At 39.0% G+C, this 26,606-nt stretch overlaps 2 protein-coding genes across 3 annotated transcripts; one reads left to right on the plus strand and one right to left on the minus strand.

Moving 5' to 3' along the window:
- Positions 1–4,327: 4,327 nt before the first annotated feature.
- On the plus strand, positions 4,328–11,826 carry amigo1 (adhesion molecule with Ig-like domain 1; the record flags this gene model as incomplete). Of its 2 annotated transcripts, XM_079826639.1 has the most annotated exons (2): positions 4,328–4,496; positions 6,595–11,826. In XM_079826639.1, one exon carries the CDS (start codon positions 6,689–6,691, stop codon positions 8,198–8,200), a length of 1,512 nt encoding a protein of 503 aa, XP_079682765.1. In that variant the 3' UTR covers positions 8,201–11,826. The 2 variants fall into 2 exon arrangements, with proteins under 2 accessions (XP_079682765.1, XP_079682764.1); XM_079826638.1 differs by lacking the exon at positions 4,328–4,496 and having other exon boundaries at positions 6,722–11,819.
- A 50-nt stretch (positions 11,827–11,876) lies between these two features.
- Positions 11,877–25,922, minus strand: atxn7l2b (ataxin 7-like 2b). Its single transcript, XM_079828142.1, has 10 exons — positions 25,773–25,922; positions 23,419–23,487; positions 22,997–23,306; positions 22,745–22,917; positions 21,723–21,805; positions 21,408–21,619; positions 21,129–21,300; positions 20,838–20,959; positions 17,052–17,805; positions 11,877–13,954 (listed from the first exon to the last, which is right to left on the minus strand). Exons 1-10 carry the CDS (start codon positions 25,897–25,899, stop codon positions 13,937–13,939), a joined length of 2,040 nt encoding a protein of 679 aa, XP_079684268.1. The 5' UTR covers positions 25,900–25,922; the 3' UTR covers positions 11,877–13,936.
- Positions 25,923–26,606: the final 684 nt, after the last annotated feature.

Below are 26,606 nucleotides of genomic sequence, written 5' to 3' on the forward strand. Positions count from 1 at the left end.
TATATAACATTTTTTACTCCCATTAGTGTATTGCTTCATTCGTTCATGTAATCTCATCCTGTCTGCAAATCCAGTCTCTTGTTTACAAACGACTCCGTGGTTAAATGAACATATGTGCAATGTCTTCCCCACATGAGCTGGATATTCATTAAAAATAAAGTTCATCCATGCATTCATAATATTGGAATCTGAATGCTTAAAAATCTGAATCCGAAAAGCTTATGTGGTATGTTTACTGCTTCGATGCTGTTTAGCTCTATGCGGCTCTTAGCTGTCATGCTATTGGCACAAGTCGGTGGGCGGGGCTACAGAATCAGGCGTTGTTCTTCTTCTGTTGAGGCGGTGCTTCACTACACTCTCACGTCATAGCCGGGCACATTCTGAGATCGATCGTTTGCTGGGCCTGGTGTCAATAAAAGCTTTTCTTTGACTAACAAGGAAGTTTTCAGTTGAAAATGTATTTTTCTCTCCATGTAATGAATGTCAATGGGGTCTAAAACAACATGATTGTACCCCATTGAAGAAAAAAACACTAAATCATTTTCAAAATATCTCCTTTTGTGTTCTGTTCACCTAATGCATATAATTTGGCCTACTCTAACTCGGTTATAATCAATATAGACTCTACAATCCTTTAATGAGAAGCATAATCTATGTGTTAATAAATCTTTGTGCATTTGGGAAGGTTTATATAATGGGAGATAGATTTATTGAGGATTATATGGATTCATCCTTTAGTGCTGCAACATCTCCAGCCCACCTACTGTGATCACCTTTGTTCTCCAGCTCTGAGATTTATGGAACGGTTCATAAGCTCCCACTGGAGAAAGAATCTGAGAGAGAAAAGAGTGACAGAAAAAGAGCCTGATGCTGTTCTGCAGGTCTTCAGTGTCAATGGTTATCGCAAGAACACTCTCACATAAACTACAGAACATGTCAGCAGAGAAGACGAGCGATCTCAGTATCAGTAGAGCTAAAATATCAGTATCAGATATCAGAAAGAGCTCAAATGTGTCTAGCAAATTAGTCACTGCGACTCTATTCTGGGAAGTTGTGGAGTTACTTTTTTACTGGCTTTTTTAGTTAGCATGATGCATTCACAGACTTCTATTCATGGCAAGTTGTTTTGAGAGGAATTCTGTGAGACAAAAGGAGAAAGGCAATTAATTAAAGACCGGACTAATGCAATTACGTATGTGAGAGTGCAATTACAAACCTGAAGGAGCATCAGTGTCAGCCTGTCGCCTACTCTCCTGGGTTTTCATGGAAGAGAATTACATTGACTCCCTTGAGTAAGAGATTATTGCTTGATGTTTGTTATAAGTGACGGATTTCTTTTTAAGTTGATCTTTTACTAATATGTGTATCATATTTAAATTCTCTAATATTGATATAGCCTAATACAATTTTACTTTACATTAAATGTAACGGTATAACCTCCTGGGATCCAGGAATAGACTTTTGTCTACTGTAGTGGACATTATATTTGAGTGAATTTCACCATACATGTCACAGTTTTTTGTCTGGACGTCCTGTAAAGAGCACATTCAAGGGCTTTCCGATACCAAATGTTTGGAGGTTTCACCATGTCAACTGCCTCTCCTTGGTCTTTAAAAATAATCAAATTTAGCACTCTTATGGAATTATCATTTAAATTGGACAAATTTTCCAATTGTTTGTCATAAATCAACATCTCAGGAAAATGTTTTGGGGTTTCTAATCAAAATAACTACTTATTCCCAGTTACAAAACAGGGCATGGATTGGACTTATTTGTTCAGCACAACCCACAGATGCTTGACTGGATTGAGATCTGGGGAATTTGGAGGCCACACCTAACACCTAAAACTCGTTGTTCTGCTCAAAATATCCCTTAACCATTTTTCCTGGTAAATGTTCCTGCTGAAAGAGGCCACAGCCACCAGGGAATACCGTTTCCATGGTCTGGTAGGTGGTACGTGTCAAAGTAACATCCACATGGATGGCAGGACACAAGGTTTCCCAGCAGAACATTGGCCAAAGCATCACACAGCCTCTGCTGGCTTGCCTTCTTCCCATAGTGCATCCTGGTGCCATGTGTTCCCCAGGTAAGTGACGCACACGGACCCGGTCATCCACGTGATGTAAAAGGAAAATGCATCAATGAGCCTTAGCCACCCATGACCCTGTCGCTGGTTCACCACTGTTCCTTCCGTGGACCACTTTTGATAGATACTGACCACTGCAGACCGGGAACACCCCACAGGAGCTGCAGTTTTGGGGATGCTCTGACCCAGTCATCTAGCTATCACAATTTGGCCCTTGTCAAACTCGCTCAAATCCTTGCGCTTGCCCATTTTTCCTGCTTCTAACACATCAACTTTGAGGACAAAATGTTCACTTGCTGCCTAATATATCCCATCCATTAATAGGTGCTGTGATGAAGAGAATAATCAGTGTTATTCACTTCACCTGTCAGTGCTCATAATTTTATGCCTGATCGGTGTACATTGTATTGAATGGGAAACCCCATAATTTTTTTTTACTGAAAATAGTAAAATGGTATATCAATAAATTCCTTTATATCTTCCATAACATAGTTGAGAATCATCTTTATACAAAGTTTGGTTAAAAAAATTGATTGGTGAATGAAAAAAAAAAACCTGGTGTACATTACCTATTAATAAAATATAATTTTTCAAAAATGTTTTAACTTTTTTCCCATTTGTTTCTTATACTCTAGACAATTAAAAAAAAATATTCTGGGTCTCAGGAAATGTACACTGTAAAAGAGTTGCTGCTGTAAGACCACATGAATTCGCTCCAAGGATCGGTAGCGAACCGCGGTGAAGGCCGCACGTGTTCAGTGTTTCAGCTGGAAGGATGGATTGGATTATAATATTCTTTATCTGACTCCATTTATCATAGTTGTCGCATTTAGAAGAGAATCCCAACTGGTTGTTTGGTCATCTATATTTGATAGTTAATCATACATTTAATCGTTCCGTTTTAACCCTTTGTTGCAATTATACCGTTCCACATTGGAGATAGTTAATAATTACAGATTAATTCAGAAAGGATCAAAAATGTAACAATTCATTAACAATCAAGTAAATGTAAAATGTCAATTACATAATAGACATAAATCTCTTTTAAAAGGAAACACAAATTCTAGTTATGGTTACACTTAAAATAGTTTCAAATAGATGTAAAACCCTTAATTATGCTCAGTAGGCCTCTGCCTAGAATGTTACCTGTGAGATAGAGAGAGAGAGAAAGAGGGAGAAAGAGAGAGCTAAAGAGCAGCTCTCTCTAAAGAAAGCCAGAGAATCCAAAAAGAGAGCGAGCTACAGTTGAAATCCTCTTTTATCCTTTTCCCTGATGTCACCAAATTCAAATATGTCTCTTTTAAAACTGACCAATCAGACCAAACCGTAAGACGTTTGAAAGTAACCAATCAGACAAAACTTCCCCCATTGAATCAAAGGTGTAAAAACCTTTTTGCCATCCAGCCATTCTTTTGTTCTTCTAACTCCAACTGGCCCCTCTGATGGCGTTAAGGGGGAGGGGGTTGAGTCAATTTCAATATCTTGATCACGACAATGGGGGCTAACAGCAAAGCAGATGATTTTGTTCTATTTCAAATATCTTTGATTATTTTCCACCTTACACTGCCTTAAATGTTTCAATTTCCAATGCTGCCAAGTCTTTTCAACTTAAATTACATCAAACTGACTTAAAAATGTGTTGTATTTTGATGAGTTAAAGCAATGCAAAAACAAAACTTATTGATCATATATATTTTTTGTGCATATTCTTTCCCCTGCAATTGTCTAATGCCTGTTAAAAAACAACAACAACATTTCAATATGCTAACTGTTAGAGCATGCTTCTAGCTGGTATAAACTGGTCATTAGCTGGTGCAAGCCAGTCGTTTGCTGGTTGTTCCAAAACACAGCTACCTATAAGTGGGATTTTCCAACATAGTATACATAGGCTACACATAGCTATGCCTACACTAAATAAATAAATAGTTTGCAGCTTTCTAAGGCTCTCGTTGACTAACTGAAAAAATATTTGACTGATTTGTTTGTAGGATAGTTTATCGCCGATGTTGTCCAGGAACAATATTTTCCTTTTTGTTATTAAAGAAAAAACAAAATTCTTTCATAAAATACATGTGCTCGCTCATCTGAAAAAGAAATGTTGCAATTAAATAGGATTTAACTCAAAACGAGACGACGCCAGTGAGCCTGTAAGATGGATCTCGGATGCTTCGCCAATGCGGACACAAACTCAAGTGCTCCAGTAGCCGTTGAGTGTGTGTGTGTGTGTGTGTGTGTAGGTCTGCTCATGCGCCCATGAAGAGATGCTGCTGCTGCTGATCAGAGGTGTGTGTGCTGCGGCGGGCTTATTTACACCCGTTCAGGCACACTGCATCAAAGAAAAGCTCTGGCGCTCCTTAGGAAATGGACTTTCTAAAGGGATTCATGTGTCTTCGCGGTGATGCATTTCAAGGTTAGTACTGAGATATATGGTGTTAAGCGAGTCTAATTCTTTACGTAATCTTATTCTAGCCCATGTTATTCTCTATCAGTGTGTCTGCCATCATTTTTCGCTCTGCGTCCGAGCTGGAAACGTTTTATTTTCAGTCCCTCTTGACTACACGTCTACTCCTCTTCCTCGTCTTTTCCGTTATTCTTTTCTTAAAATGGGAAAGACGTGTCACACTGCTGTGATGTGAAACGGGTTAAAAGAGACAATGGTTTTCTTTGAAATGACATCTTTAGGCACAACAGTATTTATTCAGGCTTTTTTTTGTACGGTGTTTTTTTTTGTCCCATTAAAATCACGGGTTACTGTATGCATAGGGTAAATGGTGCAATGCTACACTGAGTCCGTAGAGGCCATAACACAGAGATCTTAACACTTACAATGAGTTTTGTCAAATTTGCTTTTTTACTGGCACGGCAAATGTAATTAAATAATTGAACAAATAAATTAAACGCATATTTCTGTTGTACATTTAGATTCTGCCATGTGCGCAATGTATACCCTTATCTGAATGAATAGATCAGAGCTTGTTTGTAAACCTATGCGCATGCATTAGGTTGAGCGCGCGCTTGTCCTGACAATACTGTTCACATTCATTCATGTTACTTTAACCCGTTCAGACCCTAATTATGTCACAAAACAAAAAAACAAGGTTTAAAAACCTTGTTGGAACATCCATAGGTGTTTTGTTGTTCATTATATGGAGCAAGCTAGCTCCTTGACCAGCTACCATGTAACAAGCACTAGCTTGGCCACCTTATAACCAGATGGTAGCTGGTTTGTTGCTGGTCCAAGACACTCTGCCAGCTTGGAGCATCTAATGACAAGCTTTCTAAGCGATAACATGTTCTAAAAGCCCAGTTACCAACCATTAACGCAGCCATAGAGCCAACGACAACAACAAAAGATAATGATTATGCATGCTTTGATAGTTAGCTACATTTAATGGACATGTTGGACAATGGGTCTGAAAGGTTCAGGGATCAGGTTACATTTAAAAGGAAATTTTGATTTTGTTGGAAGTACATAAAGATAAAATATAACAGTAAACACATTCATCATATGATAAAAATAACAAGCAAAGAAACAAACAACAAATGTCCATGTTACATGGATGGTCCCTTGGATCGTCCTCTCAAACCTGCATCTTTTGGGTGAGCAGCTCACAGTGCCACACCACCCACAACTTTGGCGTGTTTCCAGAGAGACATATAAGTCGAATGTCAGTGCATAAGCAGTGTAATTCAGTAACTTATGTCTGTAGCTTTTTTTTGTTGCAGGCAAATGTTTTTTAATACAAAATATCCATTTGGCAACTTATCAGGCATGGTCTGCAGATAATCTGAATAAAATTGGGTTAAGATAAGGCATACAGTTTATACATTCATGTATACGGTATACCTTTTTTCTATATTTTTTCTAGACCCAATGAGACATTACAATGGACATAAAATAAAATATATCGGTGTAAATTACAAAAAATATATAGTTTAAAATATATATATATATATATTTAAAATATAAGTTATTATGACAACATTTTCTGCCCTGTTACAGACTGCCACACGCAAAAAGCAGCAATCAAATAAGCATTTACTTAATAGAAATTTAAAAATTCTTTGATCCGATTACTTAGAGCAGCAGTCCGTAACTTTTTGCGCTCTAGCAGTTAATAAACAGAACTGCATGCGTCTTACGGAAGGACATTGCAGCCGGAGCTACTTCTCTCTGTTTATGTCTATGGCGAGTCACGCTCCTCTGCAGTGGTTCCTACCATTCTGGCCTGAAATAGTCCCAATATAAACACTTATTATAAGTGTATCATAATGATTCAGGTTAAGACAAAAACACGGTTTGGATAATGGATTCATGTTGTACATTCTCATTATATACTTTTTGAAAATCTTGAACACAAAAAAAGTTACGGACAGCAGCTTTAATAACAAAAAAGAAAATACTACATTTAAAGTTTCGGGTCTGGGTCTGAACAGGTTAACATTTTGAGGCAATTCTGTTTTTAAAAAAAGTACTTAAACACTTTTGTTTCTTTTTTGTCTTATAGCTCTAAATTTGCCTCATCAGTCCCACAGGCTGTTCTTCCAAACAGTGCGGAAAGGATTTAAACAGCCACATTACTGAAGAGGATTTTACGACTTATGCAACATCCACATATTAACGGCGTGTCAGAAATGCCCCCTTCTAAAAAGTGGTGCATCGGGCGGGCTCTCTGCTTGTCCTTTATTCTTGTACTGATCCCCAGGACCAGAGGATCGACACTGAATTGCCACAAAATGTGCATTTGCGCCAGTAACATTGTCAGCTGCTCCAAGATGAACCTGACAATGGTTCCATCTGACCTGCCCAACTACACAGCCGTGCTTGACATTAGTTTTAATGAGATAACCGGACTACGCGCACAATGGACCAAGCACAAACTTCCCAAACTCCACAACCTCTTGCTTAGCCACAACGGTTTGGATTTCCTCTCTTCGGAGGCGTTCATTTTCGTAAAGCAACTGCGCTACTTGGATCTTTCATCAAATAATCTGCGACAGCTAGACGAGTACATTTTCGAGCCACTGACACATCTGGAGGTTCTGCTGCTCTACAACAATCGCATCTCGCAGATTGACCGCACAGCCTTCACGGGCCTCAACAACCTGCAGAAGCTCTACTTGAGCCAGAACCAGGTGTCCCGCTTCCCCCTGGAGCTCGTCAAGGACAAGAACCAACTGGAAAGGCTGAGCCTGTTGGACTTGTCTTCCAATCGGATCAAAGTTCTCCCCATACATGACCTCCAGACGCTGCCTGCCTGGGTCAAGAACGGACTGTACTTCCACAACAACTCCCTCATCTGCGACTGCGAACTGTACAGTTTGATGGCTCACTGGTATATCCGACGACTCAATTCGGCTCTGGACTTCAAGGACGACTACAAGTGCGTACATCCCGGCCCGGATAAATTGGTGCTGCGTTTGTACGATCTCAACACTCATATGAACTGCAGCACGTTTAAAGAAACCGACAAAGAAGCTTATCTGGAGCAGACGCTCATCCTCAGCTGTGACACCCGCCATCGAGACATGTTAAAGTCCTGGACGCTACCTGGAAACGTAGTGTTACCTCCTGGCAATAACCGTAGCGCTTTTCTCTCAGACGGCAGCCTTGAGATAAAATCAGTACGACCCGAGGACTCCGGTGTGTACACTTGCTTCGCCGTGAGTGAATACCTCAACGAAACACTCTACGTGGTGGTCAAAGTCCACAACTTCACCCTCAATGGAAACAACGACACTCTCAACACTGCTTACACCACTTTGGTGGGCTGCTTGGCTAGCGTGGTCCTGGTTCTTATCTACCTGTACCTGACGCCCTGTCGCTGCTTCTGCTGTCCCGACCAGGGCAAATCGAAGAACCATCATGAAGACAGCATTCACTCCTCCATGCTCAGCGCCACCCCGACACATGACGATATGGCAACCAAAGCAGAGCTCAACAGGCATGTGGCCTTCATAGACCCCAAGGACCTGCAGGGACAGAACGGAAAAGTGAATCCTAACGGAGAGGAAGAGGTAGATGAGGAGGCCATGCGGGGAAAAGGAAAGCGGAAGAAATCGGTGGCAGACTCAATTAGTTCGGTCTTTTCTGATACTCCCATCGTAGTCTGAGGGAGGATGTGTATTTTTGGCTGGAGACAGTTCATTGTTGTGACTTTCTCGGACAAAGGGACTGAAGTACAGTTTGCCATCCTCCGTGTTTGGCTGTTTCTGCAAAACCTTTCCAGCATTTTAATCTGTAGCACTTAAGTATATACTGTGAACAGGTCTTGCCATATTAGTGGAATCTAACCTTGGAGTGTTTAGATGTTCCTGTGAGTTTAGGCCGACTAAGTGTGACTAGAGATAGTCTGGGTAAACATCACATGCAATCTGCAATTTCTCAATGATCAAGCTGGGAAACTAGGTTGAGAAAGATTAGAACATTAATACATCCACTATATAATCACATCATAAGCATGAGCTTTGCAGACTGCTAATGTTAAGAAGAATAAAGCATAGAATGAAGCCCTTGTAGCTAATCATATTTACCACCTTTTATGCTAACTAACCGACCTTACCACTTTATGTAAAGCCATATACAGTTGGAAAGCAATGCACTATTGCATTTGATAGTACAGTCACAAGAAGATGATAGAAAAGAATTTGTCTCTATGGAACATTGCTAGTGTTTTTTGAATGAAAGAGATGAACAGTGAACTGGAAACACCCATTAGCCTACTAATTACTGATATATGGCTATGGAACAATAAAATCCTTGTCAAACTGGATTGGCTGGTTTAATCTAGACTCTTTCCGTCCAGTTTCATTAGCAATTTTAGATTCAATTATCTTTACATTTAAATGTTTGATTCCAAGCACAAAATTGTTCTTATCTATATCAAACTATATGTCAATACAGCTATTTAATTTGGGCTAACTCTTGCATAAAAATGCAGAATCTCTCACAACACCCAGAGAGTGACATATAATGCTAATGCATTAATCTTTTAATAGAATGGCATGTCCCATCTGCTTGCATTCTCATCTCCAAAGCTATAATGATTTGAGCCTGGATTCATCAGCCAAAACAGTTTCGGACACTCAGACCTCTTCTCACTCTGCGTTCATTTGCACTTGTGGTGGTTGGAGTCAATGCTGACTCATCCATTGTCAGAATGGATGTCATTTTTTTGAAAGCGCCGATGTAATCTTCATCACGTAAAAGCTAAAGGCTGAGGGATTTTTTCACTAATCATTTTTAGCTTTTAGCTTACGTTTTCTGAATGAAATAAAATCAAGATTGAACTCCGGTCAAAACTCAGTGATTAGTCAATCCCCCTTGCGTTCTGCTATTACTACAGGCAATGCACTAGTGATCTCTCAAAGACCAATTTTATATTTGCATAAACAATGCCATAGGAATCGAAATGAGATTGCTATGAATCATAATGTAATGCATTAAGGAAGATGCGTCTGGATTCATTCCATATGCATTTTGATTACAACATTATAGTCCTGAGGGCTGCCCTAGAACACTAGGATGTAGGCAAGGATGTCATAGAGGAAGTGAGAGATTTAGAACGTCCAGTGCTGTGCACACCTAGAACCCTTAATTCTGGGAATTCCGCTTCCATCCTTGTGTTCCTGGAAAGAAATCAGACGCATCTCACGTGTAACCACATATTTATAACAGGGGTCTGGTTGGGCTCAGCAGGAGCAATCTTTGTTTCCTCCGACCTCTTTCCCTAGTAACATCGTAATTACATCCTGTTTTGCGAGCGAGGGAGTGGGTGAAGCTATTAAATGTTTGATATGTGGATGAACTCACAAACAGTATTATCTCAGGGAGAGGGAATGACAGATAATAGCAGCAATGGCAGACTGCAGTCATGGGCAGTTACGGTGTCTTGCACGTCTCTCCAGCTGCAATCCAAAATTAGTGTTGAGGGGAGGGAAAGGCCTTACCATCACAAGCGCTGTGGGAGGAGGCCTGAGATCTCTGTGGTCTGCTTGCGAAGAGACAGAAATGCCAAGTGCGTCCCCTAAAACCTCATCCAGCAGCTTTTCGCCCCGTCGTGTGTGTTCTTCCGAAGCGTGTCCTTGGCTATTTCGCTACGAACGAGTTCTTGTGAAAGACCGCTGTTCATTACTCAGCATTTGACTGTACATCTGTGCTTTTGTATGTGTAAACAGTGTTTGTTTATACAGTGTTTATGAGATCGTGTCATTTTAGGTAGCTTTTCCCCCCCTTGAGGTTCCAAAGAGACTGAATTCCTTGTTCTTTCTGTGTATTGTTGTTCCTATACAGATGTCTAGATTCCACTTGTTACTATAGGGTATTGGTAAACCTATTTTAATGACACTGACTGTAAAGGTTTTTTTTTTTCTGTCATGTATTTTGAAATCTGATCATCTATTTGTCTAATATATGTTATTTAGGCACATAAATTGAGATTTTTTTAGTGTCAGTAAATTAAATCTCAAGAAGCATCACAAACTATCAAGTACCAAAACTTTACATTCATTGTTTAAATTTCTAAAGTCAACATGAATTGCCGTTCGCAACCCATTTTACTTTTGTAATCAGATGTATTTCCAAGTGAAACGTGATATTCGACAAGAAAAAAACTATTTAGGGTGGGAAATTGATTGGACTGTGAAAAGTGGCTGTTATAAAACAGAACGGAGCCAGACCAAATGCAATTTTGCAGGAAAAAAAAAGAAGCCTAATAGCTCTTTGGCTAATGGCTAAGATTATCCAATAACCCATGTGACATCCATGAAAAAAGTTGGTTCAGATGAAGATCGGGTTTGAGCAAGAGTTTTTTTCCCTTGAAATAACCAGCAAACCATTCAAAATAAAACAAAAAAAATGTGCGTTAAGATATTAAAAGGCTGAATTTTGATTTCATGTTGACTTGCAGCCTCTCAGAATGTCAAGATGGATAATAATAGAAGTACTTGTGCAATTGCTGACTCTCAAAACTGTGCAAAATTAGCTTTAGTTCTATTCACAGCAATGACGATAACAAAAGTTTTAATAATCGTTGTGATTCTTTAAAAATACTGGAGTGGAGAGCACAAAAATAACGATAATGACATTGGAATTGGAATCACTTTCAGATATTTTTTTCAATTTGATGAACGATAAAACATTGACAGCCAATCAGAATCTGTTGGGTGGACACTAATGTAGTTATTGTTCTTGGTGTGAACAGGCCTTAAACTCTGTACTCTTGGTAGTAGAGACTAGATCAAGTCCCTTCTGTCCTAAAATAATATAGACTCTTAAAACTCTAGATTAACAGAATTCAAAACAAGTAACTAGATCATTGGAATTTGATAGTTAGTTTTGTGATGGTAAACGATTTTTAAATACATAAAAACAGTTTAAACATAAATCTACCAGAATCACAGTATCTATACAAATTCTTAATTAGAAAGTATCTTGATATACATAGATTTTACTAATAAACTGTGTGAATCCTAAATGGTTTGAGATCTAAAGTCTCAGCCATCATTACTAGTCTCTGAGAGCGAGAACAGAAATGTTGTCAGGTCCAGTACTAGAGCTAGAGGCTTTGCTATAAAAGCTTATTTAGTCTGAATGTCAAAAACCAGACTGATGAGTGCCGGCTGACGTGTATTCCCGCAAACTGAAACTGATTCTGGATAAACAGTCCACATGGACGTATACATGTCGGAAGTATTATTTATCAATAATATAAAAGTGAATAAAAATGAAATTGACTGTTTTCTCCTGTTTTTTATGCTTTCTGTTTAAGCAGACATACAGAAACATGTTGGTTAACATTTAGCCGAGACTATTTATTGGATGCAACCATTAGCTTCCACAATAGCCACATTATATACAAAATCTGAACTGACCACTTTGAAAAGCTATATTTTATACATATACTGGACATTAATTACTAATATGATATGGAATTAAATACTTGCCCTGAGGGAAGAGACGAACTTCGTTTCAGTGTTAAAGGACACTTTCAAATGAAAATTAGCCCATGACTTTCTTCTTTCTGATGAACACAATCAGTTTAATAAATATCCAGACGCTTCCACGCTTTAATGGCAGTGAATGAGGCCAACGAGTTTGAAGGCAATCTGAAGTGAATCGATGGGCTTTTGAAAGAAAAATACCCCTATTTAACACTTTATAAAGTCAAATATATATACGCCAGACCACCTTCCGGAAAAAGTGTAAGTGGCGTCGTATGACCAGTGTTCGGGGTAATGCATTACAAGTAACTTGAGTTACGTAATAATATTACTTTTTCCAAGTAACTAGTAAAGTAACGCATTACTTTTCAAATTTACAACAAAATATCCTAGTTACTTTTTCAAAAAAGTAACGCAAGTTACTTTTTCACATTTGACTGACAGCTCTCCTGCCCCCATGTTGAGAAAAATAAGTGCAGAGGCGTGTGTGTAAACATGATGGTTATTGTAGTTCCAGACTAAATGTGAGCATTTATCTCACTTGCACAATAAAGATTCTGTACTCCTCAAAATTAATAAAATCAGTCAAATGCAAAATCAGAATACTATGCAAACCTCCAATAATTAAATGTTAAATAAAACAACTATTTTTATGCATAATCTACCTTTATATTTAATTGACCAATGTCTTGCTGCTGACCTTTGATGATGAAAATTACTAGATTTTTTGTTGTTATTGGTAAAACTTTTTCTCCTGCATCCTATTCCTCCATTATCCAGAGCTGCGCCCTCTACTGTTCATGCGGGAATCTGCATTTTTACCTCAGCCTGGGGCTTATTATTTCAATTTTGGTATGAAGAGGTCTTTACCGTTGCAGAAAAATATAACTTTTTTGTTATAAACAAAAACAAGCCCAGCCCAGGTGAGAAAAAGTAACGCAAAAGTAACGTAACGCATTACTTTTCTTAAAAAGTAACTAAGTAACTCAATTAGTTACTTTTTAAGGGAGTAACGCAATATTGTAATGCATTACTTTTCAAAGTAACTTTCCCCAACACTGCGTATGACATCGGACGTAGCGTAAGCGTTTTGAACTTCGAGAGGTGAACACTTTGTAAGTTGACTATGGAAGGTGGTCTGGCGGAGGTTGATATTTTACCTTATAAAGTTTTAAATATGGGTATTTTTATTATTAAAAAAAAACAATCGATTCGCTTCAGGCGGTCTTTATTAACCCCCCAGATCCGTGTGGTGTGGAGTACGTTTATGATGGATGGATGGATGCACTTTTTTTGAGCTTCAAACCCCATTCACTGCCATTATAAAGCTTGAAACAGGCAGGATATTTATTAATATAAGTCAGATTGTGTTCGTCTGAAAGAAGAAAGTCATATACACCTGGCTTGAGGGTGAGTAAATCATGGGGTAATTTTCATTTTAAAGTGAACTAATCCTTTAAATGGACAGCGGCCCAGAAATACTTACTTTTTATTTAACAACAAAAACAGTCACGTTGAAGTACCGGTACAAGCCCACTATCATCCAGTGCAACAAAAAAATAACCCTTTGGCATGTTTGTGTAAAATGGACATATCTAACTTTTTAGTGTCATCTAGTGGTGAGATGAAGCAACTCAATTCCAAGACAACAGAAAGGTGTTGGCATATTTATTTCAGAGTCTGACAGTTCGTTTAGCAGCATAAAGAAGGTCTTGAGGTATTTCTATATTCATTCACCAATACATTCACTCACATGGAAATTCAGTATACAAAACACAGACACACACATACATACAGATACATCATCCGACAGTGATCTTCAGACACTTTCAGCATCCTGTGCATACTGTCTGTGGCAAATACATGGCAGTAAGCCTGTGCTTCTGGAGGAGTTTAAGGCAGACTCCCTCAGTGAAGAAGCTTTGGCTGTTGGGAGAAAAGAAGAGCAGATGGTAAGGAAAAGGATCTAAATTCAGAGCTGAGACTCAACCACTGCTGAATTAAACCTTGATGATTCATCTTAACAGACTATCAATCTGTGACTTCCTATACTTCTTGTTCTCTCTACCACCGTGTATTTTTATCCTTGAAGTGTTGAAAAAGCTAGCTTTGCCAGTTTTCTTGAACAACTTTGATGTTATCTTTCCTAACGGGAGAATTATTATGCGTCTACCAAGAGCTGCTTGAGCTTCTTGAACCGTATACATTGGAACTATTGGGTCATTTAACAACACTTGCTACAACCACTTAAAGGGGCACTCAGTGTTTTTCATCATTACAGTGTTTGACTAAAGAAATCAATAGTACTTTTAAAGTCATGTGCACACACATTAGATTAATCATATTAGTAGCCTAATGCTGCCTTCACGTGCTATCGGAAAACACTTCAGAAGTCGTGATTACGAGCTCGTTGCATTCAAGTGTTTTGTTGTTGGAATGAACAGGAATCATGGAGGACACCATGTTTATTCCTGCCTATTTATTGGGAAAATCTTATTAAAACCAAAATTATATGTAGTGTCACATGCACTGACAACCATAAACATGATTTCGGTCAAATGCAGGCAATTTATAAAACATACAATAGCCTACTCTTCAAATGATTGCTCGTGTATGTAAATATGAACTACATTAACGACAAGACTAGAGGTTTTGGGGTAAATACTAATAAATCATATACCTGTCATAGTTCTCCCCGCCACCATGTTTAAAGTTTATGGCACGCCCATCTCGGGAATTTGGGTATCAAAATTATTTTCGTTACAAGTGCAATTTTTACCTCGGAAACCCGTATTTATGATAATTCCGATAGCACGTGAAGGCAGCACATGAGCTCATCGCATGTATGAATTTCTTTTCTACTGCTGAACACAAAAGATATTTTGAAGAATGTCGTTAACCAAACAGTTGACGGTAGCCATTGACTTCTATAGTATTTATTTTTTTCATACTATGGAAGTCAGTGCATCAACTGTTTGGTTACCCATATTCTTCACACAATATATTTTTCTGTGTTCAGCAGAAGAAAGAAACTCATACAGGTTTGGACCAACATGAGGATGAGTAAATTATGACAGAATTTACATTTTTGGGTGAACTATCCCTTTAAACTAACAATTAGCAGTTTCAAGTCCATTTGTGTAATTCATATTATCTCAATTCAAAAGACTAACAGAAACGATGGTCAGAAATCAACAAAACATGAACATCACCACCCTCCCATGTTATTGTTAACTAAAACTATTAAAGGGGTCATATGACGCGATTTCTTGTTTTCGTTTCTCTTTAGTGTGTTTGTAGCTGTTTGTATAAGATCTTCAGAGCTACAAACAAAGCTCAAAGTCTCAAACCCAAAGAGATATTCTTTGTAAAAGTTAAGGCTAAACCACACCTTCCTAAAACGATTCTTTAAAACACGCCCCCACAAATCTACGTCAGTTTGTGGGGGCAGAGATTTTTTATAACACTGCCCAAACGTATACGCAAAGAAAGGCAGCGTAACTTTTATTCGCTGTAATACTGCTGTCGCTGGCGCCACCATGTCATGGAGACGCAGTTTTTTCGTTGCAAAAGCCAAACTACTTTTTTGGCCTTCAAAAAGAGGGCACAATTAGAAAACAGTGGTTAAGCTTTATTTACAACAGTACAACCCAAATATTCGACTGTGTGCTGCGCATTTTTTGGAGGACTGTTTCTAGCACCTGGGAAAGCACAAAGGCTGATTCTAAAAAGTGGGGCAATTCAGTAGGTGAGAGTAGGAATCGAAAGGGGGGTCATGACCGAAAGGACAAGATCCCGGATACAGGCGGCCGAAATGAGCTTCCTCCGCAGGGTGGCTGGGTGCTCCCTTAGAGTTAGGGTGAGAAGCTCGGTCACTCGGGAGGAGCTCAGAGTAGAGCTGTTGCTCCTCCACCTCGAGAGGAGCCAGCTGAGGTAGCTCGGGCATCTATTTCGGATGCCTCCTGGATGCCTTCCCAGGGAGGTGTTCCGGGCACGTCCCACCGGGAGGAGGCCCCAGGGAAGACCTAGGACACGCTGGACGGATTATGTCTCCCGGCTGGCCTGGGACCGCCTTGTGGTTCCCCCGGAAGAGCTGGAGGAAGTGGCTAGGGAGAGGGAATCTGGGCATCTGTGCTTAGACTGTTGCCCCCGCGACCCGGTCCCAGATAAGCGGAAGACGATGGATGGATGGATGGATGGATGGGATGGATGGGGAAATTCCATCTTTGCAAGTACAGTCTGGCAATTCTGACTCACAGACACAGCCTGCAAGTATGTTTTCATTTCTTAAGAATTTGCTACTGACTATTGAACGCAAGTTTTGAGCAGTATAGAGTAGCACTTGTTTGTTTCTACGATAACAAATGCAAACTTACCAATCTGATACAGTCGCGCTGGCAACGTTGATCGATCAGCTTGGTCATCTGCATTTTCCGGATCAAATTCAGGCTCGAATTGATAAGGTAGGACCGACATTATCATCTGTCAATATTGCTTTGCTTCGGGAGCTGATGTTCCACATATGGTAAGGAGCATGACATTTCACGTCAGACACTTATGGTATCTTATCGCTGGCCAATCAGAGCACACCGCGCTTTTCGGAACGATGAGCTTTGTAAAAATCGACGCGTTACAGAAAGGAAGGGCATAGAGGAGCAACGATAATGCACTGTATGTGTAAAATAATGAGTTTTTTTTACCTAAAACAACGTAAACCCATTGCATGGGTAAATACACAAAATAATGTTCTATTTAGAACCGTCATATGACCCCTTTAAAAATGTTCTGGACATAAAAAAAATGAAGTAAAATAACGTAAATATTAGATTAAAAACAAATGAAAGTTAGAAATGATTCCTTGGCAACTAAATTAAATAAAGTACTAAAATTACTAAAACTGAAATAAAGAGATTATAGCTATATAGAAATATTAAAAAACTATTAAATACATAATATTTCCGTATGAAAAAATGAAAACTGAAAAAAAAAGGAAAAATTTAAACCTATCCTTTTAAAAACAGACCTTTTGTGCAGCCAGTTTCTTTGGCAGACTGTTGGCGGTTGGTCCTGGTCTGCCATCCCCACCCCAGGAGACCAGGCTGGAGTGAGTCTGGGAGAGAGAGGAGAGGATATTGGGTTTAGGGGCACATGAAGTGTTTTTGGGGGGAGAGGCACCGCTGGTCTTACGTTTCCTGCCAGGCCCTTTATGCTCATTCCCAACAGCCCTTTGATTGAGTCCTGAGGACCCTCCCTTATCAGACTCTGGAGAGGGAGAAGGGGAAATGTGGGCGGGACTTTGTTTAACCAGCCCTTTCATTTCAGGAGGGCGTGTTTTGCTGCCAGGTGAGAGCGCACCATTGAACGGGCCATGTGGTGAAGAAATCGCAGTTCTGGTCAACGAGGGCTTGCGATCTCTGTGGTGGGGGAGAAATCGGATTTTGGACTGTTCAGGCAAGTCCTTGTCCTCTTTAGGAGATTTTCGCCGTTTGCTGGCTGTAGGACTCTCCTGAAGCTCCCTGAAACGCGCTTGCAAAGCCTGTTTGCTGGTCCGACCCCCAGGGTTACGTTGCCGGCCGGGGCCTGAGGGCGTCTGGGCTTTCGTTGGCAGTTTGGAGGCGGTTGTTCGGTTAGTGGGCTCTGATTGTCCTGAGGTGCTTGTCCTGAGAGTAGAGGCGCTGCGGACGGGTACCGAGCCGCACGTGGCATCATGGGAATTGTAAGTGTTTGTGGTGACTAGGGGTTGATGAGAGCATAGTTCTGACACCTGAGGGAGTTTCCTGCAAATAAAAGATTTTACTTGCAACAAACAAAATTCACAGGAAAAAGAACATTCCTGAATACATATTTAAAATCAACCAATTTTATAAATAAACTCTGAAGAAAATAAAGTAATAAAAAATAATTAATAAATTAGTTTAAAAAATAGTAGCAAATTGATACTAAAACATTCTAAAAAAAAACAATTTCAACCAGTTTTTTCCTCAATCATGTTGATGTAATGATAAATTAAATAAAACAGATGAAAAAATATAAATATTAGATTAAAAACTTTAACTGAAACAAGTTTAAGTATTCAAATTAAACATTTTAAATAAAACAACAAAAAAGAACCCTATTTGAAAATATTAAGAAAATAAGCTAATAAGTTAATAAAACTTAAAATTGAAAATATAAAAATAAAAGCTAATTCAAATTTTATTTTATTTAGTTTTTTCCCCCAATAAATTTATTATGCTGACAAATATATTTGCAATGAAAAAATGATAGTAACACTTTACAATAAGGTTCCATTAGTTAACATTAATTAAATACATTAGTTAACAAGAACTAACAATAAAAAATAAAAAATTCTAAAGCATTTATTATTTTTAGTTCATGTTAATTCTAGCATTTACTAATACATTCTTAAAATCAAAAGTTGTATCTGTTAATACCATTTAATGATCCTGAGCTAACATGAACTAATAATGAGCAGTTGTATTTTTATTAACTAATGTTAACAAAGATAAAGAAATGTTATAACAATTGTCTTGCTCATTGTTAGTTAAAGTGCCCCTATTATGGATTTTTGAAAAGTAACTTTCATGTGGTGTGTAACATAGTTCTAAGTGAATGAAAACATCCTGCAAAGTTTTAAATCCGAAAGTGCACCGTATATAAAGTTATTGTCTCTCAAAAGTAAGAATCGACTTTGTCAATTAAACGAATCGTTTTTCAAACGAATCTCAAGCCGTTTCTTTGTGATGTCAAGAATAAACATTAGCATATTGCCTGTCCACTTATTGCACATGCAGACACCAGGGAAACCTTGAACCACCTCAAACACTGCAGGGCATCATGTCGAGAAGATGCTATGCTCCACAATGTGTTTATTGTGTTTTATATTGTGTATGTATTTGGCTAACTCACTTTATTACTGTAAATCAGCTGTGGGCTGCAGTATTAACTAACACTGTGTCTATTAATGCAGATTGTCTTTGTTTTGAAAACTTTAATATTTCATCAGTCATTTAAGTTAGTGCTGGGCTAACATATGCGCTGTTATTGATACAGTTCCCGCATGTACGCCGCAATAAATTACAAACACACACACAGGTTTATTGATGGACGCACACTTGTTAATGCTGAGGGTGAATTACAGTTGAAACTTCTCATAAATGTACCTCAAACTGAGTAGCATCACTGAGAAACGTCCCGCTCAAGCTTCGGGTTGAATAACTAGTTCTTCCAATGTTTCATCATCTATTCGGGCTCGCGCTGGGATTGGTGTAAAAACGTCATTGTTATTGTCTTTAAAGTGTGTACTATCGCTGAGCTTTAGGAAGCCTCCGGATGGAGCTGGAGTTCAGTTATGGTAATGGACGTTTGTTTCCGAAATACGCACTGTATGCTTTTGTAACTGTCTGGCCAATCAGAGCAGAGTAGCTCGCGGAAAGGAGGGATTTAGAGAGACTGATTCATCCATTGAGTCATTTGAGAATCATTGAACATTGTGGTGATGTGCAATGTATATTATGAGAAAATGAAAATGTTTTTTTTTACCTTTGATGCAACTTTAAAATAGCATAATAGGAGCACTTTAATGTATTGTAATGTGTCACCAAAATTACATTGTATTAAATAAGGAAAATACACAAGAAGAAAGACTTTCAATAGTGGTCTCTGACTTTTGGACCGCACTGCATTTCCTAAATAGGCTTTGGGCCCTATCTTGCACCCAGCGCAATTGACTTTGTACACCGACGCATGTGTCATTCCTATTTTGCACCCGCGCAAAGCACGCTTTTCCCTCCACAGAAGCACGTCGCTAAACTAGTGAATGAACTTGCGCTCCCTGGGCGGTTAAGCACAAAAAAGGAGGCGTGTTCCGGCGCAAACAATCCCTGGTGCTATTTTGCTGTTCCATTAAACAATTGCGCCACTGACCAGAAAAAACCTAGTCTAAAGTCAGTGGCGCGTTGCGCGTTGTTCTTTATGCTATTTTAAGGGCGCATGCTTGACCATAATGTATAGCGTGCACAACGCGCATACACTTTGCTCATGTAATCTACACAGATGCAACAGTTATTTTTGCAAATCATAAATTGTTACACTAAAAAAATATTAACACATGAGATGACGGAAATCATTGTGGTGTGCCACGAAGATATGAAAAAATAGGCATAAATCTAGCTTACAAATGATTCAGGCTAATTGTAATAATTAAGGATAAGACCTGTTTGCCCAATAGTGGCAAGACATATATGTATATAAGGACATCTGACAAATTGGTTTGTCCGTCAAGAACCAGGAAAAAAAATCGACTGAAAAACTGAAAAAACTGAAAGACTGAAAAAAAAAAAAAAGACTGAAATCACCTTTACCATAATGTACAACATTACAACTTCACTTCTCTGTCTTTCACTGCTCTTACAAGAACATCAGTCTCCTCGGCTGTGAACCGCTCCTGGCGTGTGCCTGGTAAATACGCCATAATAATAGCAATCCATAATGGAACTTGCGCACCTGCTTTTAAAGGGAATGTTGGATGACGCTCGGATTGGTTTATTCACGTTACGCCCAAACCACACCTATGAATAATGAAGCTACTTCAGACCAACCCATTTTAGATTTGCGCCGGGCGCAAGAGCCATTTATCCCGCCGGGAAAATAGCAACAGCGCCGAGACCCGCCCACAAAGTTATTTGCGCTTCGCGCTTTGACACTTGCGTTTCAGATCGTTAAAATAGGGCCCTTTATGTTGAAAGCACACAAAATAACTGTTGTGAATGTCACAAGGACATCAGTCTGATGTTGTAAAGCATCTTACTTCCACAGATAAGTGCTGAGGTGCTGCTCCATCATGACACTGAAAGCTGACCGCAGGTGGAGCAGCCTTCGGTCAAACGCCAAGACGCTACGGCCAAGTACACGGGCACCGAAGGTGCAAAGCTGGGTAAAATGTGAGAGAGGGGACAAACAAGAATTCATTTTTATGTTCTCCAAGTGTGATGAAACTATGTATTTTGTGTATTATAAACACCATCTTACATTAAGATTTGGAGGGATTTGTAGCAGTTTAAAAAACTGCTTAAATGTAGATATGAAGGGATAGACTTACACCCAGGGGTTTGGGGTGCAAGGTACTTGCAGGCAGATGAGCAAATTCCTCACGGTTCTCCCCATCACTCTCCTCACTGGAGATACCGGCTGAGAGAGATTCCACCTGCGTTTCCTCAGAGCGCATCACCTCCTCCTTCATCTCTACAACACCTTCTGATGGATTCATGGACCTGTAAACACACATGTTCAGATAAATGTCCTGTCCACGTGCCATATTAGCTTGAAAGCTTCAGTCTCCATTCCCTTTTAAACCACCGAATGCAGCAGAAGTACAGACCTGAGTATAGAAGAGTTAGTCTTTTGGCTTTTGTAGTGCAGAGACCCAATCTGACACACAGGGTTCTCATGGTGGGCCGAGCCTCCATCAGGGACCTCTCTGGGCAGAGGGGGGCGCTCTCGAGGCTTTGAGCTCATCTTCAGCTCCATTACAAGTTGGTCAAAGGGTTTACGCCTCCCTGCAACCTGCCGTCGTTGATGGATGGAATGAATCTGTGGCAGAGGAAATAAGAATGAAATGACAGCTAGAGTTGAAAGCAAAAGCACTCAAATGTATGTTAGTGTGCTTTTTTCTGTATATTGACTATATGCTCACATTACAGGTCAGCAGTCTGGTGCACAGTTTCTTTCTCTCAGGATCCATCACCCCACAGTGCTTGTCCAAGTCACATTCTTTCTCTGAAATAAACAAATTGGTTTCAACAATCAGCATTTCAACCAAACATCTGTAGCCAAATAGATAGGAAATGTTTAAGTAAAAAACAGTCGAATTTTAGTTAAGAATAATCAGGGCATGTTTTTAACATTGAATGAATAATTTACGCTTCAGTAAAATAAAATAAAAAATATCTGTCTACATTCACTACCTTTCAAAATTCTGGGGTGAGTAATTTTTTTTTTTTTTTTAAAGAAATTGATCCTTTTATTCAGCAAGGACACAATAAATTGATCAGAAGTTACAGTAAAGACATTTGAAATACATGAAATATTTCTATTTCAAACAAATGTTTTTTATTTATTTTTTATTTATCAAATCATCTGAAAAAAAATATTTTAATCAATATTTCCACATAAATATTAAGCTGCACAGCTGTTTCCAACATTGATAAAATCTAAGAAATTACTGCATCAAATCAGGATTTTAGAATGATTTCTGAAGGATCATGTGACACTGAAGACTGGAGTAATGCTGAAAATTCAGCTATTATTTTAGCTAGGAATAAATCAGATTTTAAAATATTGTTAAATAGAAAATATTATTATAATTTGTATTAATATTACTGTTTTTACTGTAGTGTATTATACTGTATTTTTGATAAAATGACACCAGCCTTGGCGAGCATAAAAACATAAAAAAAAATATGAGAAAAAAAACTTTGGATTGGTAGTTTGTACTTAAATATTTTATTTAAAACTTAAAATGTTTCATGATCATTACATGAACATTTTTGAGTGGTGACAAATAATTCTTTAAATGGATTCGATTAAAGCAGATTCTGAATCAAATTCAATGGATCATTTGAACAGATTCACAGAACTATCATAATTAAAACTAAATTTTCCTACTGACGTTTAAATCAGAAAGAATTAATATTATGGGTTGCATCAGAGACGTACTAAGGACTTTCTTGTAGGTTCTGCTGTATGTTTTTGGTCCGTGCAGGTGAGCGTGTGAATCCAAAATCTTCTGAATTGGTTTCTCGGCGGATGGAGGTGCTTTTTTTGGTGGGGTGGACAAATGTGGAGGTGATGGAGGGGTTCCATGGGAAACTTTATCAACCTGCTGAAGACTGGAATATAAACGAAATAACACTGGAATAAACAGTGGATGCGTAATATCAAGTTAAACTGAACTTCACTCCTTCTCACCTGGGTCCCTCACGTTGTGGTTTGGAACGTCCCTGGTGGGGAGAATGAGGTGGAGGGACACGTGGGGGTCCAGCCCCCTGGTGCCTGCCGTCTTGACCCTCACAGGGGCTGCTGTGTTGGGATGGGGGTCTCCTCTGTTGGGGTCGGTCAGGAGAGCAGTTGGATGGTGTACCGTAGAGCCTGCTGAAGGGGCCATGTCGTCGCTCACAATGCTTCTCAAAAGCCTGTGGCTTCACAACCTGCCCACAGTGGCTGCACACCACCAGGAAGAAGTCATCATGTGCTGGGCAGTGGCCATATATCGACATGTCTGTGAGGGGAAGATGATTTATTATTTTATGCATGGCAGGATTTTATTTTGAATCAAGATCTTGTCATTCGTCATCAATGCAATCTCACAAGCCTAACAAACTCTTCCTCACCTTCTTTCTTGAGAGTCATGGTTTCCATCCGTTTCTTCACATTTTTGCTGCACTCTTCCAGAGAAGACCCTAAAAGAGGCAGTGAAACAAACAGACCATCAAAACAGGAATTGAAATCTCAAGTAAATTCCAATTAAGCGTCTCTTCTCTGATCAGCGGTTCTACACTCTAGATGGATTCAAGTGTAAAAAAACCCCACTGCTAGAACCAGTGTTGTTATTGTTAACTAAATCTATTACAATTGTAAACCATTAAAAATTACAAAAGCACACCGCAAATATACAAAAAGTCAAACTAAAATGGAAACTGCAAAAACTAAAATAAGAATTAAGATTATAAAAGTTTTTTTTTTTTTAAGTAAATAAACCATGTGTACTGTGTTTAGGTGTCATCTGAGTCAAATTAGGAGATTGTGGTGTAGAATAAAACTCACACCAGTCAGATGGAAAAATCAGTTGGTCAAGAGACCTCTAAACTGTGGTGAAAAAAGGTTAAAGGTTTGTGAACCACAGCCAGAGGTGGACAGTAACGAAGTACATTTACTTGAGTACTGTACTTAAGTACACTTTTTGAGTATCTGTACTTTACTGAAGTATTATTTTTTAGGGAAACTTTTACTTTAACTTTACTACATTTGAAAGACAAATATCGTACTTTTTACTCCACTACATTTCTGTCAAGGCCCTCGAAGTCAAAAGTCGCTTCTGTAGCAGCTTTGCAAGTCAGTGGATGATTTTTTTTCTTCTTTAAAAGTTTTTTTTTTTTTTTTTTTTTGCTAAATGTAAATGTCTGGGAGAAAGAGAAGCATAGACATATGGATGAATCTGAAAAAGCATGATGAAGGAGCTCAGTTCAGTCTGTTTTTATGTGCCTCTGAGATGCACGAGTACTGAATAGAGCTTTCTTTTGTGTGTTTTTCGCACTTAAACAGACCAATACACACAAAATGTCAATTTTCATTTTGGGAAGTATTCACGTAAACAAAGTTGATTATGTCTTAAGTGAATGTAAACAGTTGGGGGAATATCGGATGTGTATCAGTGTGTTGGATTTGTGCATTCTGCCTTAAAGTGACAGCAGCTTTGTAAAAAGCCTTGTAACTTTTAAGTATTTAAATTAGTTCAAGGTGGTCGTATGGAGCATCACTAACTGGCTTAAACCACCATGGAATAGCGTGTATTTATACAACAATGCAACAATAATAAAATAATGCATCGACATAAAAAAGGAAATTTACTTTTGATACTTAAGTACTTTTAAAAGCTAGTACTTCTGTACTTTTACTTTACAGTTTACCTTATAGTTTTTAACAACTTTGACTTGTAACGGAGTAATATTTGACTAGTGGTACTTTTACTTTCACTCAAGTAATGGAGTTGTGTACTTTGTCCACCTCTGACCACAGCATTGACGTAGGTGTGGTGGCCTATACCATTTCCAATCCATTTTTGTAGCAAATTTTTTTTTTTTAAACATGGGTGGGCTGTATAATTGTGAAAGTGATTGAGGTCAAGCTCAGCACTCTGTGCTGTTCTCTTGAAAGTTTGCTGAGGCCCCCCAGTTGAGAACCACTGCCTTAGACACATCCATCAAATAGCAAAGCAACAGTGCTGAATGTTCCCATTTCTAATGGCCACAGCTCACTGTATTTATCAATGTGGGTCATTTCCTGCATTATATAAACCATATTATCCATGAGAAATGCCATTCTTATTATCGGTGCGACAGATGATGAGAGACCATCTCAGTCTTCTATTAATAGATGTAAAGAGAAGTGAGAGCAAGGGCAGTTTGACACGAAGATGCAACTGACAATGTTCCTGGTTATTGCAAAGGGAAATAAAAGCCCAGCGTTTCATAATATTATCACTGCATGTGAATAATGAGATGTTCTCGCGGCGAAGAAAACAATTATGAATCTGAGAGTGTGAAAATGGGTTCAAATGTTTATTTATCTTAATAGTTTTGTGGCCAGAGACTCGTCTCCACCTTCACTTCCCGTCGCGCTGGCTGTCAGATCACATTAGATGACATACTGAGCAGCATCTTCTGTCTTTAAACCTCAAACCAACACGACAACATACAAAATCCATTCAGGCACCTTACAATCTAATTTTCAAGAATGTGCATTTTAGGAAAGGGAATATTCAGCGTCTAAACGGAGCGCTAGGACCTGGGAGATTTTCCGAAAGTACAGTGTGTCGGACTGCAACCCATGCGGCGCTAGGACCCGGCGGGGCCTTTGTTTGGGTCGTGGTGGCCGGGGTTTGCTCTTTTCAAACAAATCCATTTCCTGTGTTCGCTCGAAGCGATAACATCCTAAAGTATCGAGAGCTCGACGTCGTTAAACTCACCGTCCAATGTAGATACGCTCGCTTTGTCGATCCAAGCGGCCCAGCTTTGCCCTACAAAGTCGAGGATGGAAATTCGCCGATCTAGGGCAGCCATTACCGTTTTAGCGCGTGCACGATCCGCCACCATCACGACGGGAGCGCATTGAGACGTCATCTTGCGCGCTCACGACGGATTACTGTAGCGATGGGACGCCGACTCGTTTCTGCGAATCGGTTCCAAAGAACGACGTCCCAAACAAGTCACACGCAGTCACATAGGCCTGTTAACACTGTCATACAATCAAGTCATATACATACACGAGTTAATAAATCGCAGCACATTAAGGAAAAATTTAAATATGAAAATGAGCCATGATCTAATTAAATATGCCCTCATTTGCATAGATTTCAAACAGAAGCATCTGAACATTCGACAAATCCAGGTTCAAAATTCTTGTTTCATTTTGCTGTCATATTAGAATTAAAGATACAAAATTCTCTCATCACTCGGTTCCAAACGCTTTTGCTGTCAGCCCAGAAGAGACTTGTTGAATCGATACGTTCTCTGCTCAGATCGATTCAGTTAGATTCGTGAACAAGTCGTTCAGATGTCTGTGAAGCGGTTCAATGATTCATTTAAAAGATCCGACTCAAAAGAACAATTTGTTCACGAATTGTTCTTTTGATATTTCATGCTCGTGTCCGTCCGTGCATTTGAAATACCCATATAGGAAATACCATTTTTATGTATATAACATCATAATCTGTCAATTCGTTAATAAAAACATCCTCACACACAACCCACCAGCATCAGCAGCTGCACATATACATACACACACACACACACACATATAT

This window comes from Gobio gobio, assembly GCF_949357685.1.
Source record: "Gobio gobio genome assembly, chromosome: 10".
NCBI lineage: Eukaryota > Metazoa > Chordata > Actinopteri > Cypriniformes > Gobionidae > Gobio > Gobio gobio.

Bases quoted from the DNA above. Each gene is read 5' to 3' on its own strand.
- atxn7l2b (XM_079828142.1), bottom strand. From the start codon at position 25,899: ATGGTGGCGGATCGTGCACGCGCTAAAACGGTAATGGCTGCCCTAGAT. The intron at 21,301-21,407 runs GTCTGTACTTCT...GTGTGTTTACAG, and splicing joins ACTAACTCTTCTATACTCAG to GTCCATGAATCCATCAGAAG. The intron at 17,806-20,837 runs GTAAGATGCTTT...TTTTATTTGCAG, and splicing joins CTCAGCACTTATCTGTGGAA to GAAACTCCCTCAGGTGTCAG.